Raw genomic sequence first — 18145 nt, forward strand, 5'->3', positions numbered from 1 at the left:
CCAATAAAGTGCTGCCTTGGGCAGTTTTATTGTGGTAAAGCCAAACCTGGAACATTACCTCATGATGTTCACTGATAAAATGGCACATCCCCACAAATGTTTGGCCTGTTCTCTACAGGGAAATTACATATGACACACTACTCACTGGAAAGGCTGCCTGCCACTCTCTGCCTCCAAATGAGATTGTCATTGGATTGGATCTCCCCTCCAAATGAGATTGCCATTGCTATGTATGGCAGTGGTAGTGCTAGCAAGCAAGGACATTTCTCCCATGCTTTGTTCCTTCTTCTTATAATATGCTAATATTTTCATAGATCTGAAAGAAAATGATTCACCCTTTCAGATCGATACGCGCTGTCATTTTTGCATCTGAGAAAAGATCATGGTTGTTACTTGTAATATCCCCAGGGGAATGGTCTCATGTCCATTTAATGTTTTTATTAAAATTATAAAATGCATTAATTCGACAAAATGTTCTAAAAATACTTATTTTAGGCCTCTAATTTTCTTGGCAGTGTTCTAGAGAATATGGCTGCTATGAAAACTCAAATGAGATTAGCAAACCACCTCCCCCATCCCCATCTTATACTTTCATTATTCTTGTACGACACTGGCAGCATCAAGATGTTTGTAATGGCTGTTGATATAGTGTAAAGCAAAACCCCAAGTGTTCCCTGGAGAAAACTCTCTCCAAAAGAGCAGAATTCTCTTGCTGCCTTATTGCTCATTGTCCACTTCAGATTCCTGGGTTATTTTCACAAGGGTGTTAAGGAGGTCTATCCTTCTGCAAGCATAGAGGGCTATGGCCAGCTTTCCCACAGTAGCCCCTTTGCTGCCTTCCTTCATCAGCCACCTCTGAAACATTTGGTAGACCTTTTCTTTTAGTCCATCTCGTTCGTAGTCGTGGTCAATTTCATCCAGCTCCGGGTCGCTGAAGCCCAGTTTACGTGCACAGTGTTTCCAGTGCTTCGCCAAGTTGTCACGCACAAGGCTCAGGTGTATATCAGAAACAAGAGTGTTGCTCTCTGGTGGCAGAAAAAGGGCAGGGAAGACTTTTATAGATCTTTAGGGACAGAATACTAGTTCCCCTCTGTTCTCGGATACAAGAGAGGGGGTGTTTCAGAGCAACTCCATTATGCGCTAAATGCATGTGCGAGCAGGCTGCAGAGGACAGCCCCATCCTGCAACTGACATTCAGCCAGCATGTGAAGTGGGTTTACGTGTGAGGTGACACATCTGGGTAGTGTGCCTTCATGGAGGGGGGAATCCACCTGAGCCAATTGAAATACCCCTTCATGTGGAGATGCCCTACATGTGAGCTGCTTCACACGAAGGCCATGAAATTCTGTGTAATATAACGACCCCTTGAATATTATCACTGACTGACAGTGATTGACCTGCTTCACACGAAGGCCATGCATTCTATGTAATATAACGACCCCTTGAATATTATCACTGATTGACAGTGTGTGTGATGAGTGTGCATGTGGCTGCGTGGGGCAGGGCTAGCTGGTGCAACCCATGATCTCACGTGCTTTTAAAGGGAAAAGAGTATTGTCCAAACCTCTTTAGCGATAGAACAGCTTACGTACTGTCTACCACATCTGTATCCCGACCTGCCTTTAAGGAGCACAGGGTAGCATACACAGGGTTATCGTGTTATCTTCACAACAACCCTGTGAGGGAGGCTAGGCTAGACTTGCCCATTTTCATGGCTGAGAAGGCATTTGAATCTAAGCCTCCCCAACCCATACTAGCAGTCTTTAATTAATCTATCAGAAATGTCTGGATATGAAATATCTTGGCTTAGTAGATGATCTTCAGTTTGATTCAGCCCTAAGATACTGGATAGGGGTGTGAGAGCAAAATTTTAGTATTCAAAAGCAATCACCACCCCTTTGAGGAAGGAAAAGGGTTGCTTATCTGCTTACCAAATAGCTTCTGGTGTGCGGGATTTGGAGCACTTGCTGTAGTACTGGGTATTCTGGGACTTGGTTCCTTTATTTTCATGTAGTTGTAGGAGCCTATTTGGATACCACTGCTATTATTAATGAAGTATTGTGCAGGATCTTCTGTATTCAAAATAATAATATTTTTAAAAGCAAGTATAAAACTACATAGACAAAATGAGGGTAAGGACAGTATGAATGAAACAAAATACTGATCAGTGTTATTCACGAATGTTTTAAACTTAAAATGAAGTAGATTTATATGGTGAGTATTTTCACATAAACTAAGGAAGGTACAATTCTCATCCTAGTATTTGCATTCCAAGGGCAGATCCACACATTCCTATTTATTTCTTAGGTGTGTGATTTCTTAGGTGTGTGATCGCCAGTGCTCCCAATAGTTGTTGAAATCACATCAAACCTTTGACTTGATAAATGGATATAATATTGTTGAGCTATCATGGTGGCACTGGACTTCACAGCTGGCTAGTACAAATTAGTGCTTGGCCACCAATCCTATTCATAATTTGCAGACTCCTGCATAAGGGTTGAATTTTAAACTGAAATATGAACTTCAGCAAGGTTTAGAAGTTATGTCAGTATGAAGAATACATTTAAAGTGTAATAAAATTAACTTGGAACCATGTTAAAATGGAAAGAGAACATACTTTTATGGCACACTAGTGCAGGGATGTTAAACCTCTTTCAGCCCAGGGGCCAAATTCAATTTTGGAGAAGTGCCCAGGGGCTGCATTCCAGTGGTGGGAGGAGCCAAAGGCAAAGTGGGCAGGGCCAAAGACAAAGGGGTGGGCCAAAATGCCAGCATATTTAAGCTTAATGCTCTACTGCCAGTAATTAAGCCTTAGGAGAGACATTTCAACCTTTTAGAATGGGGAAAAAACTGCCAAAGCCACCAAATGGACAGTGGTTGGGGCAAAGGGGCGTGTCCATCTAGAGAACATCAGAGGGCTGGACTGGGGGCTCAAGATGGCTGGATTTAGTTCGCAAGCCTGAGGTTCAACACCCCTGCATTAGAGAATAATGTGTGCCCTAGAAAATATGTAAGACAAGAATTACAGTATTACTCCTAAATCCATATTAAGGCAAACCTTTCTGAGGCTGACTCAGGAGTTACAAAAATGTGCAAACTATTGAGGTTTCCAGATTTCTTCATCAGGCAATATATTGCAAAAAAGCAGATATTACAAAAAGTGAGGCGAGGGGAGAGAAGAAAGGGTGGAAAAAGGCTGACTTGCTGAAGTCATGAGTTCTGCATGGTCAGAATCTTAAGGTGAAACATGGGAAGGGGTTGCAGGCATTCAAATTAGGCTCTGCCACAGGGGTGAGCATCTTCTTGCTCTCCAGATGTTTTGGCCTGCAACTCCCATCAGGCCTAGCCAGCATAACCAATGGTGAGGCACGATGGGAGCTGTAGGCCAAAACATTGGAGGACCACAAGTTGCCCGTCCCTGCTCTACCAGGTGATGTGATGGTTTCAGGCTGCACCTGGGACTGCCCCTAGGTCTGCTGGGATGAAGAAAAATATTCCTGTGTTTAAAAGTAAGCCTCTGTTTAAGCAATTTGAGAGCATGGGGATCGCAAGCCTCTTTGATTTGCTGGTGTCAATAACTTCAGAGCCTTCGTAGCTACCAAATGATATTGTTGCCTTATCACTCTGGATTGATCATACTGCTCATATTAAGAGAGTTCATCTTGCCCATCTTAAGAAGACACCTGTATTTATTTATTGTTCGCTTTTTTACCTGTAGCTGTTCTGTATGCAGAAGCATGTGCAAAAGTCGTCGTCTTGAAAGGGGTCGATTCCATTGGACCTAAACAATTATGGAAATTGTAGCATAATGACTCAACAGTCACAGTTCTTGAAACCTTAAACCAGGGATGTTGAACCTCAGGCCTAGTGTAAGGTTACCGGGGGTCCCAATTCAGCCCTCTGGGGTTCCCCAGATGGCCACCCCCCCTTCCCCAATTCAGTAGGTGGTTTCTGCTCCCCCACCCCCAAACTGCCTATCGTTTGATGGCCTTCTGGTTTCTGTGCAATTTCTTCCCCATTGTAAAAGGCTGTAATGCCTCTCCAAAGGCTGAGTTACTGGCAGTGAGAGCTTCAGGCTAAAACAGGCTGGTATTTTTGGTATTTTGCCCTCATCCCTTTTTGCCTTCGGCCCCACCCACCACTGAAATGTGGCTCCCACAAGCCTCTTCCAGATTTAATTCAGCACTCGGGCGGAAAGAGGCTCAGCTGCACCCTGGGTACTCGTAAGCCCCTGGACTCAGAGGCTTACGACTATCCTATGCAGAACGGGAGGTGCCTTGCACCTCTCATGCTGCATTTAAGCTAGATTGGAGAAAGGGAGGCTTTGGGGATGGAAGGAGGCTAGGGTGGTGATAGGAGAAGGCATAAGCTAGCCACCCTGGTCTCCTCCCCTCCCCATGAACACCCCCTTTCCCCCGTCTCCCCACTCTGTTTACCAAGCATAGAGAGGTAGCCGGCTCGGTTCTCTCCACACCACCTACAAGGGGGAGGGGCAGGGAGCACAGTTTCCTGGCTACAGGGTTGGAGACCTGCCACCGAAACTCATTTTCTGCCCATATGCTTTAAGAGCGGTGAGAGCAGCCCAGGAACGCCCCCTTTCCCCTGTCTCCCCGCTCTGTTTACCGAGCATGGAGACAACTGCGCCAGCTACCTCTGGAGGGGTAGCTGGCGCAGTTCTTTCCATGCCACCTACGAGGGGGAGGGGAGCGCAGTTTCCTGGCTACGAGGTCAGAGACAGGGCTCTGACCTGCCACCAAAAGTCATTTCCTGCCCATATGTTTTAAGATCAGTGAGAGACTCACAGTGGTCTTGTCAGTAAAGTAACTTGATAAACTTGTATTATGCACCGGGCTTGTAAACAGCCACCCACCTGAGCACCTATGGCAAATAAGGATCACCTCCAAGTGACTAAACAGGGAATCTCTACCAAAGTCAGTTTGAGGGTTGGTTTCTTTTGTCAATTTTAGTCATTTTTAAAATGACTAACATAGGCATGTGTGGGCAAGCAGACTAGAAACCCTTTCTGTGGTCTAGAAACTAAATTGAAAGCCTTAATTCATTTCCATCTGTACAAGATTAGGTTACCAGTTTCTATTCAGCATAGAAGCAGTGTGGTCTGGTAGCTAGAGTACTGGACTAGGACCAGAGAGACCTGGGTTCAAAACTGTACAACTAATGAAGCTCATTGGGTTACTTCAGACCAATTACTATCATTAGCCTAAGCTATTCTGCAGGGATGTTACGAGGAAAAAATGGCACGGGTGTGGGAGGAACCATAAATGCTGACCTGAGCTCCTTGAAGAAGGGCCAGGATAAAAATGTCATAAAGAAATAATTATAAATATATGTAGTCGCTTGAAGACTCAGTTACCACATTATAAACTGATACTCCATTTTAGCTGCCCAAGATTAGTAGAATGGGGTAGAGGACTGGGAATGTATGCACGTGTGCAACGGACAGATTTAATTTTCCCCAGGAAAGATAGCAACAATAATTGCAAAAGAGCTAATAGCCAAATCTACACCTGTCATGTAGCTCAGGGCTGGGCAGAAGGTACATCTGAATCTACTGGTAGATGTCTGGGTGATTTCAAGTAGATCGGCAAGGATTTCTGTCTCCTGTTTAACAATTGCAGCAACAAAATGACACTCCACCAACACCCTAAATTAAACTGCTCAAATGAAGAAAGCTTGGGGTAACCAGGATTTTGTGTGGAAGGACCGTGAGCTCAGTTCAGTGCTGGTATTCAAAACAAATTCCTGGGCTCAGGATTCTTTAATTCTAAGTTTTTTGCACCAGGCTGTGGTTGGCGGATCTCGGGGTTCTAGTAACAGACAAATTAGATCCTGCAAGCCTGACATCGGCTCACTCCCGATGTCGCTAAAGCAGAGTGTGGGCTCTTTTGTCCCTGGAACAGGAAAAAAATCCCCAAACCAGCTCACTTACCAGATTCTGTGCTTACACTTTGGCCGTAAAGGTAAGAATTAAGTGGCTTAGATTGACGATCCATACCAGATTCAGGCACAGGAGGTTTACTTAAATTAAAGAGGCTGGTTGAATGGGATCCATAGAGATCTTCTGCACTGAGCGATGTTCTGGGATCTGCAGGCCCTGCCCCGTAAAACCTGTTTGGATCCAACAGTGCATTTCCCCTTTCCGGAGTTGGGGCAATGGATGATGGTTGCCATAGATGGTCGTAACGGGCTGCACCGGTGTTGGCAGGAGCGGCGCTTAATCTGGTACTTGCAGCTCTCAGGTATGACTCCTGTGCCTGGGGGGCAGCAGGCACCTTTGCAAATGGGTCATGGGACACCTTCCTCCTCCGCTCCTCATCCCGTGTTGCAGCACTGTATGCAGTGCGATGGCTTTCTGGCTTGTCCATCCGGCTGCCGTGTATGTGGTAGTTCAGCTCATCCTGCAGTTTCCTCTCCAAGGTCGCCGGCGGCTCGAAGGCACATTCACAGCTCTCCTCGGGTTCGTTCTTGGGACAAGCCAAAAACAGGGCTTCATCTATGGTGTTGGCTGGGAGACCCTGAGAGCTGTGTAGGGAACCAGGCAGATCTGCGGGACAGATGAGTTATTTAACTGATCGGTTTGCCAAGGTTTCCTTGAAAATGAATAGTCATGGACATGTTCTGTTCGCTTTGAGAAGAACTGACTGGCAGACTACTGGTGCAAGTTTAAGGCTGCACACTTAGCTGGGAGTAAGTCCCATTGAATCTAATTAGACTTACTTCTGAGTAGACATACCTAGAATTGTGATGTAAGCATGAGAAATTCATTGGGCTGCCACCATTTTTTAATATACCGTCCTTCATTCATGGGAACATAGCAAGCTGTCATATATCAGGTCAACCTATTTGTCCTTCTCCCCAAGTACTGTCTGACAAGCAGTGGCTCTCCATGGTCACCAGTAGAGAAGGATCATTCCCACCAACTGGTATATGATCCTTTCTAGCTGGAGATGCCAGGAATTGAACTTGGGACCTTCTGATTGCAAAACATGTGCTCTACCACTGAGCTCTAGTTCCCTTCCATAGTGGTTTCTCGCAGCAGCCCAGTCCACAGAAATTTCACGGGTGAAGTTTTTCATGGCATTGTAGAGGTAAGTCATGGAAAAAACTTTATCAGCAAAAACTTCGGCTTTTTTTGTTTGTTTAAAATATTTATTTAGGGTTAAAGCCTCCCAAGGTAACTTCCAACATATACATTCATTCACAATATCCAGTCAATGCAAGCTTAAAACCATAAACATCATAAAAATACAACTAAATAAAAAACAAGAATGCTAATATCAAACAGTGTTCAGGCCAGTACGAACACTAAAATCACAAATAATTATAAATTATAGTAGCACCATATCTGTTTGTCCGTTTGTTACATTTGTACCCTGCCTTTTCATAAGAAATGCTCTAAGCGGCAAACAGTAACAGTCACAATTTTAAAAACCTAATCCACGTAAACAAATGAGCAAGTATCACAATTAAACTATCTGAAAACCACATAAGAGCAGATAAAAAATGGGCAGCCAGTTAAAAAGGTAATTAAAACTAGATTAAAACACAGAGCAGTGGAGAGAAAAGATCAGCCTGGTAGGCTAAACACTTGTTTAAATAAAAAGATTTGCATTTGAGCTTACTTTGAGTGACAGGAAAGTTGCTTTGTATTTGTAATTTGGTCCATTCATACTGGCAAGTGAAGGATGAGCTATTAAGCAACCAAAATGAATTATCGTACCATCCTGCCTGTCTTGAGATCTTCTACTGATGCTCTTCTCCAAGTACCTTCCTTGATGGAAATGTGTTATATAAAAACAAAGGAGAGAGCTTTTTTGTTCCCTCTTATGGAACACCATCCCGAAAGAGGTATGCCTGGTGTGTACACTACAATCCCTCGGTTTTCCCAGGCCTTTTACATTGTATGATGCCTTAGTCTGCAGTATGTTTTTAGCTGCTGCCTCATTACGGTTCTAGTTTTACCATACAGAGATGGTATGCAACCACCTTCCCTAACCTGGTGCTTTCTAGATGTTTTGGACTACAACTCCCAGCATTCCTGACATTGGTCACGCTGGTTGGGCTGATGGGAGTTGAAGTCCAAAACATCTGAAGGGCATCGGGGAAGGCTGGTATATAATGTACCAGGTTTCACCATCCCAAAAGCTTTTAGATGAAAGGTGGCATAACACTTTAAAATAAATAAATACCTGTTCGGGTGCTAGTTGGTGGTTCTGCCACAGCATCTACTTCAAGAGACTGCATCCTTTTCACAAGTTCAGTTGGTTCAGGGTACACTTCCTATTCCACAAAACAAAACAAAACGGATCAAGTCTTATGAAGAACTTAACATTTATGGACAGTATGCCTAAGGGAGTCATCATTTCGTATGCCTTCAGACATGTGTTTTTTTCTTTTTTGAGCCATACATCTTTGATAACTTACTTTTATCTTCCTTACATCATCTTCAACAAACTCTTCAAAGTTCTGTTGGTAAAATGGCTTGTATGTCAAATTGATTTCTGTAGTAAAGAATCAATACATTAGTAAAACAGTCTAAATGAAAACCTGATGTGACAGTGATCTTATGCTGTCTTCACCATAATTTTATAAGATAAAGCAGATGTGCAGAACTTCTTTCAGCCTGTGGGCCAAATCCCATTTTGGAGAAGTTCTCAGGGGTGGCATTCCAGAGGTGGGTGGGGCCAAACGCAAAGGGGGAGTAGCCCAAAATATCAAAAATACCAGCATCTCGTAGCTTAACGCTCTCACTGTCAATAACTAAGCCTTCAGAGAGGCATTTCAACCTTTTAGAATAGGGGAAAAAAACTGCACAAAAGCTGGGAAGCCACCCAACAATCAGCAGTCAAGGGAAAGGGGGTGGGGCCAGGAGAAGTGGCTCTCTGAGGGCCAGACTGGGACCCGCAGAGGCCCAGATTTGGCCTGGGGTTTGAGGTTGATAAAGGTCATCCATCAGGGTGACCAAGGCTGATTCACTCCTGTAACCAGGATGAAACCCAGACTGAAATGGGTCTAGATAATATCCTCCAAGAGAGCCTGCAGTTGGTCCGCCACGGCCCTCTCAAGTACCTTCCCTACAAAAGGGATATCTGCGACTGGGTGGTACTTGTTTAATACCATTGGGTCCAGAGTGGGCTTCTTCAGGAGTGACCGCACTACTGCCTTCTTAAGGACAGCAGGGACCACCCCTTCCCATAGGGAAGCATTTATCACTCCCTGGACCCACCCAGTCATACCCCCTTGGCTAGCTTTTATTAGCCAGGAGGGACAGGGATCAAGAGGGCATGTGGCCGGTCGCATTATTGCAAGCATCTTGTCCACATCATCAGGCCGTAACAACTGGAACTGATCCCACAAAATCGGGCAGATGGTGGCATCAGACACCTCGACTGGTACTGCACTAATAGCAGCATCAAGGTCGCTGCGGAGACAAAAGATTTTGTCCTCAAAGTATGATGCAAAAAGGTCACAGCGAGTCCTCGATGGGGCCAGTGTCCCATTGACTGGGGGAGATGTTAACCACTGGACCACCTGGAAGAGCTCCACTGGACAGCTACTTGAGGACACAATGGAAGCAGCAAAATAAACCTTCTTTGTTGCCCGCACTCCACGCAGTAGGCACGATTGTGCACTCTAGAGTGGCTCGGTCGTCTTCACCTCGAGTCTTGCACCATTTGCACTCTAGCCAACATCCAGCCTGTTTCATTGACAGCAGCTCCCCAGTATACCAGGGAGCAGAACGGGCTCCACAGTGCTGGAGAGGGCACTCAGGTGCAATCAAGTCGATGGCCCCCCGCATCTCACTGTTCCTCAGTGAGGCTAGGGCCTCGGCTGGATCACTAGCTCTCTCCACTGGAAAATCCCCAAGAGCATTCAGAAATCCATTGGATTCCATCAGTCTCCTGAGGCGGACCATCCAAATAGGTCCCCCACCCCCGCGGGAGGAGAGTAACGCCCTAAGTTCAAATTTCACCAGGAAATGGTCTGACCATGACAATGGGGTTACTTGGAGCACCCCAATCTTCAGACTACCCATCTCACAAGTTGGAGCAAAAACCAAATCAAGGGTTTCCCCTGCTTCAGTATGCCGATGACATACTGAGATAGCCCCATGGTTGTCATGGAGGCCATGAAGTCCTGAGCTGGAACTCCGGAGACAGCCTAAGCATGGAAGTTGAAGTCACCCATAACCACCGTCCTGAGTTCCTCCAACACCACACTTGCGACTGCCTCCACCAGCTCAGTCAGGGAGGATGCTGGGCAGCAGGGTGGGCGGTACGCCAGCAGCATCCCCAATCTGTCTCTATGGCCCAACACCAGGTGCAACCCCTCAAGGCCCGCTCCAAGGTGGAGTGGTCTCCTGGTGATAGAGATGGAAGTTCTATGAACCACGGCAACTCCCCCCGCCCCAGCCCTCTAACCTATGTTAGTGCTGCACTGAGTACCCAGGTGGGCATTGCTGAGTCAGGTTGACTCCACCCAGCTCACCCACCCAAGTCTCAGTAATACATGCCAGGTCGGCCCTCTCATCCATGATTAAATTGTGCACGAGTGCGGTCTTATTGCAGACCAATCTGGTGTTAATAGCAGCACCGCAAGACAGGAGGGCACAGTGGAAGAGCTACCAGCTACATGAGAGCTACAAGGGGGGTAGAAGGGGAACAGTGTATAAACACCTGTGGCCCATTCTACTTTGATGTCCCAACCCCCTCCTCCTGCTGTATCGCCTTCTGCCCCAAGTCACTGGAATAATGGTGCCCCCTCCATGGGTCCCTGTATCAGAGTCTCCTTGGCACATCCTTACCGCTGTAAAAATACCCATACACTCTCAACAGCCACCCACCATTCAAGTATACAATCAACTATTCATCACATACACTCCACTCACCCAACAATCACTCCCAACCAAACTAACACAGTCACAGTTTGTAATTTGTGGTTGTAACCAGCCTCTGGTCACAATTAGGACATCAGGTTTGTTAATCAACCAAATAAAGCAGAGAACAAGTAAAGTGCTTATTTCTTAGCCATGTAACCTATTTCCATTGGTTCACGCTCATTCTATCTCACCTGAAAGATGGCAAAGCAGTTCTCTCCTCCTCACCCCCCCAGCTCTCACCCAGGGAAAGCTCCACTTCAGACTACCACAGGCTCCCACCCTGCACAGAGAAGCAGTTGTAGGATATGAAGCCCCTATCCCCTTTCTCTCACCTACGGTGGGCAACAATAACATATGGAAAACTGCTGTTGTCAGAGGATCCCTGCTCTCACTCAGGGACACCTCACTCACATAAGACAGGCAATCAATAGATGACCAGGATGTAAGCAGACCAAAAAAGAAGAGAAGATGGAAGGCACCCTTCCCAAACCAAAGGGGGGCGCCCCCTTTGGAGTCGCCCCCTTTGGAGGTGCCCCAACTGGGGTGGCCCACCGGTGGCAGCCCACCACCTTGTAGCAGGGCAGTTTTTAAGTCTCCACGATGCCTTGAGGTCTCACGGCTCAGAGATAACTTTTTGATGACCAATAGCCATTGTTATGTATCCTAGGGTGGGTACTGCGGCTTAGTTGTTGTTTTGAACCTTGGCGGCTCCTGTAGAGCTGGGAATAACAGCAGTGGATGGAGCTTCTGCTATGTTGTCACTTCTGTGTGTGCTGAAATAAAGAACAGCTGTGTCTGTTCTGCTGATGAGGCCTGCTGATTCTGCGGCCATTCCTTCTACCTATACAACAGCCATATTGGTATGATCACCAATAGACATATTGATGGCCATTCAGTGGCCTAGAAGAAATGTGTCATGAACCAAAGACTCATAATTTATATAATTTCAGACCACTTTGCTCAAGATGACTTCATAGAACTGTTGGAGACAGGGTGGATTTGTGTAAACATTAAAACTCCAATTTTTGGAGGGCCTTCTCGCAACCTCTGAAAAATAGGCTAAGGTGTAGTAAAGCGAGGAAAACGGAAGCACATCTCATTACAGACATCCTTGCTCTTTGCCCTTTGAAATCTTCATAGCGTTGAACTGGGATCCTCGAGTTGTTAGGTGCCCACAGGTTTTTCAGATTTTACTCAAGAAGTGTGGCGTGGGCGCATGCTGCCTTCAGGTTTTATGCTGCACACCCCAAGCATAGATTTGGATCAAGAGAGGGGAACCTCAGGCCTGTGGACCAAATCTGGCCCTCTTGGAGTCCCAATCAGGCCCTCTGGGGTTCTCCAGATCACCACACACCCTCCCGTTGCCCACCCCCTTTCACTTGACTGCCAATTGTCTGGTGGCTTTCTGGCTTTTGTGCAGTTTTGCACCCACTCTAAAAGATTGAAATGCCTCTTCTAAGGCTTAGTTATTGACAGTAAGAGCTTTCAGCTACAATATGCTGGTATTTTTTGGCTCCACCCCTTTTGTCTTTGGTCCTGCCCATCACTGGAATGCGGCCCTTGAGAACTTCTCTGAAAATGAATTAGGCCCTCAGGCTGAAAGAGGTTCCCCATCCCCAATTTGGAGGTATTGCTGTAGCTGAGAAACTGTGCTTAGATGTAGGCATGACTTGTGACGGTGCTCCCTCTTTTTAAAAAGAGAACATGGCATTAATCTGCTCTGCTACAGCTTTCAGAGGCTAAGCTGATGGGTATGAGGAGCAAGGCCTTCTCAGCAGTAGCACCATCCTTTGGAACACCGTCTGTATGTAGGCCCATTAGGTTCATTTTCACTGCTGTCTTTTAGAAGGGTGGTAAAGCCTCTTTTTTATTATGTCAAAAAACCTTTGGCTAACTTTACTGCTGATTCCTTGATTATAACTGTTGATTATTGTTGCTTGGTGGGTTTTTTAAAAAATTGGGTTGGATCCATGTTTTATGCTAGAACAGCAGAAGTGGACTTCCCCACCTCCTCCTTCTTGTGCTAGCCCCTCCAACCCCCTGAAAATACTACACAGAGAGTCGGGAGACTTTTTTTTATGGGGTCAGCTGTAGTGTGGGGAGGAGGGGAGATTCCCCAAAATTGGGCAGACGGACGCTCTATGAGCAGAGCCCTTCTTGCAGAAGGCAGATCCTGAATCCAACCCATCATTTCTATGTTTTTATTTTACTATATTTTAGACCTGTGAGCTAAATCTTGGCATAAGCACCACATCGTAGGAGTCTGCTGTACCACCTTGCTCCGCCTCACTCTGCTACATATGTAGATCCAGCCAAAAACTCTGAATGTTTGGTATGTGCTCTCTTAAACATTTCTGGAACTGTTTCATGAAAATAACCTCTCTATACCTGCAAAGGTTGGCCGCTCCTCTGGGTTTTGTTTCCAGGAATGTTCCATTAAAGAAATAATCTCCTTTGGGCAGCTATTTTTCATTTCATGTATCAGCGGCCTGTCCCCCTTCATGACACAGAAGCACACTTGTCTATCGCTAACTGCATCTGGGGAGGGAGAGAAGAATCGAACATGGTTAAAATGAGTTTGGACATGTGCAGTAAAAATACGTTAGCAAGCAGAGATACTTGATCGCAAACACGTACTCTCGTAAGGCTCTTTGTCAGCAAAGATGGCCCATAGTACTATGCCAAAGCTGTAAACGTCGGATTTTTCCACAGGTGTAGCATTGATGTCATCCAAGTGTTCTGGGGCCATGTAGAAAAGGGTGCCGGCATTGCTCTTGGAGCTACATTTGATTTTCCTCTGCCGGCTGGTCTCCTCTTTAGTCAGCCTGCTCCAGTTTTTGAAGCAGGCCACACCAAGGTCTGCTATCTGCAAGACAGGTTGGAGAACAGTTCAGGTGGGAAAGAGGGGGAGAGCAAAGCAGCAGGGCTCACCAAAGTAGCCAGGACAATCTGGTGGGCAACACATACTTAGCACAAGAGTGAATGTTTCTCTGAGTACTGATTGATGTATTATTTAAGCACTCTGTTAAATATGGCATATTTACATTGTCAGAACCAAATCCAGCGCACCGATTCGAACATACAGAAAAGACACTTGGTGGATGTGAAAAAGCACAGGAAAAAACAAATAAAAAACAAAAAGAAAGAAAAACGTCCCTGGAAAAAACAGATCCCCCCACCCCAGTCTTTCTACCCCCACCCCGTCTGGTTTCTGTCCTCCTTTTGGGCCAGGAAGGTAATGTAAAATATCCAGGTCTGGGAATCCAGGTCAAGTGGCTACTGCACTTTTTTCATTCTCATACATATGTGGAAAGCTAGCATCATGATACACTTGCCTCCCTGCCGCAATGGCGTCCAGCCCAGGAAAGTTCAGTCCTTGCTATCAGAGGAGGCTGGTCTGTCAGAATCCAGATCTGGAGGAACAGTAAAGCTATTACGGTGGCTCTTGTTGCTATCTGAAAATAGCCCTTCCGTTTTCTGGAGCCAATCGGGGTCTCATCCTAGGATCCCCACAGAATATTCCAGCTGGCGTTCCTAAAAACTTGTAACTAAGCCCCAGTGCCTGAGTTTGCAAAATAAATAAATAAGCAAACAAACCTCACAGACATCTCAGTTGGAATATTCAGGACTGATGTTCTATGACACCAGCTCTTAACTAATATTGCCTTATAAAGGCCAAAACAGACCTGTGCATAGGGATGTCGGAGAAATCCACAACAGAATCAAATGAGTTTGGGTTTCTATGAATCCAACCCATAGATTCTGCAGTGGGGTGGGTTTTCCTGAGTTGCACGGGTTCCATGGATTTGTGGACTGTTTTTTTTTTTTTTTTTACTTTCCGGAAGTTTACACAACTTTAGTCCTAGAAAAATATGTAAAATTAAAAAATACCAGCTTAAAATGTGCTTTTCCTCCATACACTAAAGTATGAAAATGTGCATTGGGGAGGGGGGGTGTTTATTTGGGTGGGGGGGATTTGTGCATTTTCGCAAGTGTGAAATTTGTGCAAACTTGGGAAATTGGAAAATATCTGATTCCATGATGAAACAAAAGGTGCCTGACAATCTGTGAAACACAGATGGAATTGAAAATAAACTGGAGCTGGGGATGGGAGGGGAGAGATGGTATTTTCTTTTTTTTATAGTAAACAGAGCATGTGGGGGAAGGGAGGAAAACCTGCCTGCCTTGCCTCACCTTGGTTCACTTCACTGCGTTTCCCCAACAGCCTGGCTTTGATACTGGAAGTGAGCTGGCCGGGAGAAAATGGCTTAAAGCAGCATAGCATGGTGTGGTACGTTGGACGAAGGAGGCAGGATTGGCTCCCCTCCCCACCCACTCCATTTAGTAGAAAAAGTTAATCCATCTCACTTTATAGCCAAATGGACTAGCACATGTTTTATCAACACACGCACACATCTGGTTTAGCCCTATAATTGCTCTATCCCCCTTTGAAAGGCCAAGCCAGGTACCTTGATGTGAAATTCTTCATCTACAAGGATATTTTCTGGTTTTAGGTCTTTGTGTACTAAGCCCTGTTCAGTTAAGTAAAGCATTCCTTCAATGATCTCCAAGATGAAGCGACCTTTCACAGACAAAGGAATCGGGGTCTGGAAGAAAGTAAAAACAGCAGAATACTTTAAAAAATGGATCAATACAATGTCTTTAGTTGTACCTGCCATGATGAGGTGGCAGGTCAGTGGAAAGAACCTACTTTATTTTATTTTTTCAAATGGACTGACTTATTCAGCCCCATTCTAGATGGTCATCCCTCAGGGATACAGGAAAGGATGGCAGGGGTCTACACTTGTTTTTATACTAGAACCCCAAAAGATGCACCATCCAGAGCCAGATGCAAAAGACACACACTTAGAATTAAATTACTCGGACCCCAGGAATTCGTTGAGTACCAGGAACTCACAGGCCTTCCACACAAAAATCTGTTTGTAGTGATCCCATTATAGCAGTATAATGTAAGGCAGTTGGGTGGTGTGTGTGTGTGGGGGGGGAGGGATTGCTTTGTTGCTGCTGTTCTTAAACCATTGGGAATAAGACATCCTTACCCATCTACTACAAATCACCCAGAGAGCTACTGGTTGATCCAGATCTACCTACTGCTCACTTAGGAATCATGTTCATTAAAGAAACATGAATAGATCATCCACCCACCCACCCACCCAGTGCTTCTTCCAGCTGTCTTTGCTTTTCTAGGAAAAAACAGGAATCCTCATGGAGGCTAGAATCGAGTTTCACTTCAGCATGTCTGGAAATACACATTCGTGAAAATTGCACTTGAATCAGTCTTATTTATGAGAAAAATTCACAGACAGCAACATATCCGTTATTATGATGGGTGGGGTCTGGGTGGCCATGGGGAAAGGCATCCTCAGGCATCTGCCAAGACTCCAGCGTTACGGGGACCCCCATCACTGACCCCAGGCCCACCAACAGATAGAAGCAAAAGGCAAAATCCTATGCATATTTAGATGGGAAAACTATAGCTCCCAGCATTTCCTGGGGAACGTTGGGACTTGCAGGATTTCTTTTTTCCTATCTAAACATACATAGGCTTGTATGTTATATGAATATAATCATACTTCTGTATGGCTTCATTTGCATAGTTCAGCCTCTATATTATGCCTCCTATTTTAATACTTGCCCAAACTTTCTAAATACTTTGGAAATCTCAATCTTGGAAGTGGAAATTTATATACACACACACACAGCTCCCAGCATTTCCTGGGAAATGCACGTGTATGCATGCGCGTGCGCGCATGCACACGCATATAAAGAGAATTGCTGTATTTACACAATTTATTAGGAATGGAGAACTGCGGGTTTTGTCTTTTCCCCCATGCAGAGCAAACAGTTATATTTATGAGTAGCAGAACCTATCCAGCTCAGGACCCCATCACTCTTACTTTCCTAGCTTCTTAGGCTACGGTGTCCCTAACGTTCACTAAGTGCACCCTGATCCACCATTTGGCTATTACAAGACAAAAACCTATTTCACTGCAAAACAAAAATGGTAGTGAAAACAAAGATAAGATGATCATCAACATTTTGAGTATCGTTTTCCAGTCTTTAGGTACCATCTCAAAATTACCAACTGGTTTTCTGTACGTAAGAACATAAGAAAAGCCCTGCTGGATCAGACCAAGGGACCATGTAGTCCAGCATTCTGTTCACACAGTGGCCAACCAGCTGTCGACCAGGAGCCCACAAGCAGGACACGAGTGCAACAGCACCCTCCCACCCATGTTCTCTAGCAACTGGTGTACATATGCATACTGTCTCTGATACTGGTGGTAGCACATAGCCATCAGGACTTGTAGCCATTGATGGCCTTCTCCTCCAGGAATTTGTCTAACTCGCTTTTAAAGCCATCGAAATGGGCTATCACTACATCTTGTGGTAGCGAATTCCATAGCTGAACTATGCACTGTGTGAAGAAGTCCTTTCTTTTATCTGTCCTGAATCTCCCACCAGTCTGCTTCATGGGATGACCCCGGGTTCTAGCGCGAGAGAGGGAGAAAAATGATATCAATCACACTCTCTACTCACTGCATTTAGTACGGACATCAGGTTCCCTTTCCGTACATATTCCATCACGAGGGAGTAGTTACCATCTTCCAGAATGACGCCCAGTAGCTTCACTACACGGTCATGATTCAGTTTATGCATAATCTTGCCTTCTTCTAGAAGGGAAGTGTTACATCTGAAAAATAGATGCTACAGGATTACCACTGTGCATGACTGACAGGGACAGACCCATCAACATAAGATTCTGATTATTTACCTTCAAACTGTAACTTATTCCCCTGAATTATTTCAAGTTATAGGCCAAACCCTCACGTGATGGGAACTAACATTACTCAAACCAATGCATAATCTATGAATGCAAATACTCTGCCAGGTGAAACGCTGCCTTGAGTTTGAGTGATTCATTGCCATTATTCTTCTAATTGTTATTTCCATAGAACTCTAAATGGCTGGTTTCTTAAATTTCCAGCAGTAGAAGAGCACCGTTAACAACAACAAAGGAATTAAAACTGGAGACACACTTCACTTCTACACCCCAAACATTTGACTTTTCGAAAGTGTAAGATGACAACTGGCAGATGACCCCACAGCATTATGGGAAATTAAAATGGCAGCTTCCCCAGCCCTGGCTGCCTGGCACTCATTTGAGTGTTTGCTGCTGCCACCGCCGCCGTCAGCAAAGCCTGCTAGGAACCCTCTGACATAGGA

At 45.2% G+C, this 18145-nt stretch overlaps 1 protein-coding gene across 8 annotated transcripts in view; it reads right to left on the bottom strand.

The window, feature by feature from the left end:
* RIPK1 (receptor interacting serine/threonine kinase 1) overlaps positions 1–18145 on the bottom strand; it is a 25355-nt gene continuing 7210 nt past the window's right edge. The window contains exons 3-13 of one of the 8 annotated variants that reach the window (XM_084850451.1): positions 17459–17612; positions 15367–15504; positions 14233–14310; positions 13535–13763; positions 13286–13435; positions 8443–8519; positions 8208–8298; positions 5948–6562; positions 3713–3781; positions 1932–2072; positions 1–1025 (exon numbers count right to left, since the gene is read on the bottom strand). In XM_084850451.1, coding sequence (XP_084706577.1) covers positions 718–1025; positions 1932–2072; positions 3713–3781; positions 5948–6562; positions 8208–8298; positions 8443–8519; positions 13286–13435; positions 13535–13763; positions 14233–14310; positions 15367–15504; positions 17459–17612 — 2050 coding nt within the window. In that variant the 3' untranslated portion in view covers positions 1–717. The remainder of the gene's footprint in view (positions 1026–1931; positions 2073–3712; positions 3782–5947; positions 6563–8207; positions 8299–8442; positions 8520–13285; positions 13436–13534; positions 13764–14232; positions 14311–15366; positions 15505–17458; positions 17613–18145) is intronic. The other 7 variants (XM_084850453.1, XM_084850452.1, XM_084850455.1 and 4 more) reach the window with 7 other exon arrangements.

Source organism: Heloderma suspectum, chromosome 4 (assembly GCF_057233095.1).
Source record: "Heloderma suspectum isolate Gila_16-S chromosome 4, 16-S_ref, whole genome shotgun sequence".
Classification (NCBI taxonomy): Eukaryota; Metazoa; Chordata; class Lepidosauria; order Squamata; family Helodermatidae; genus Heloderma; species Heloderma suspectum.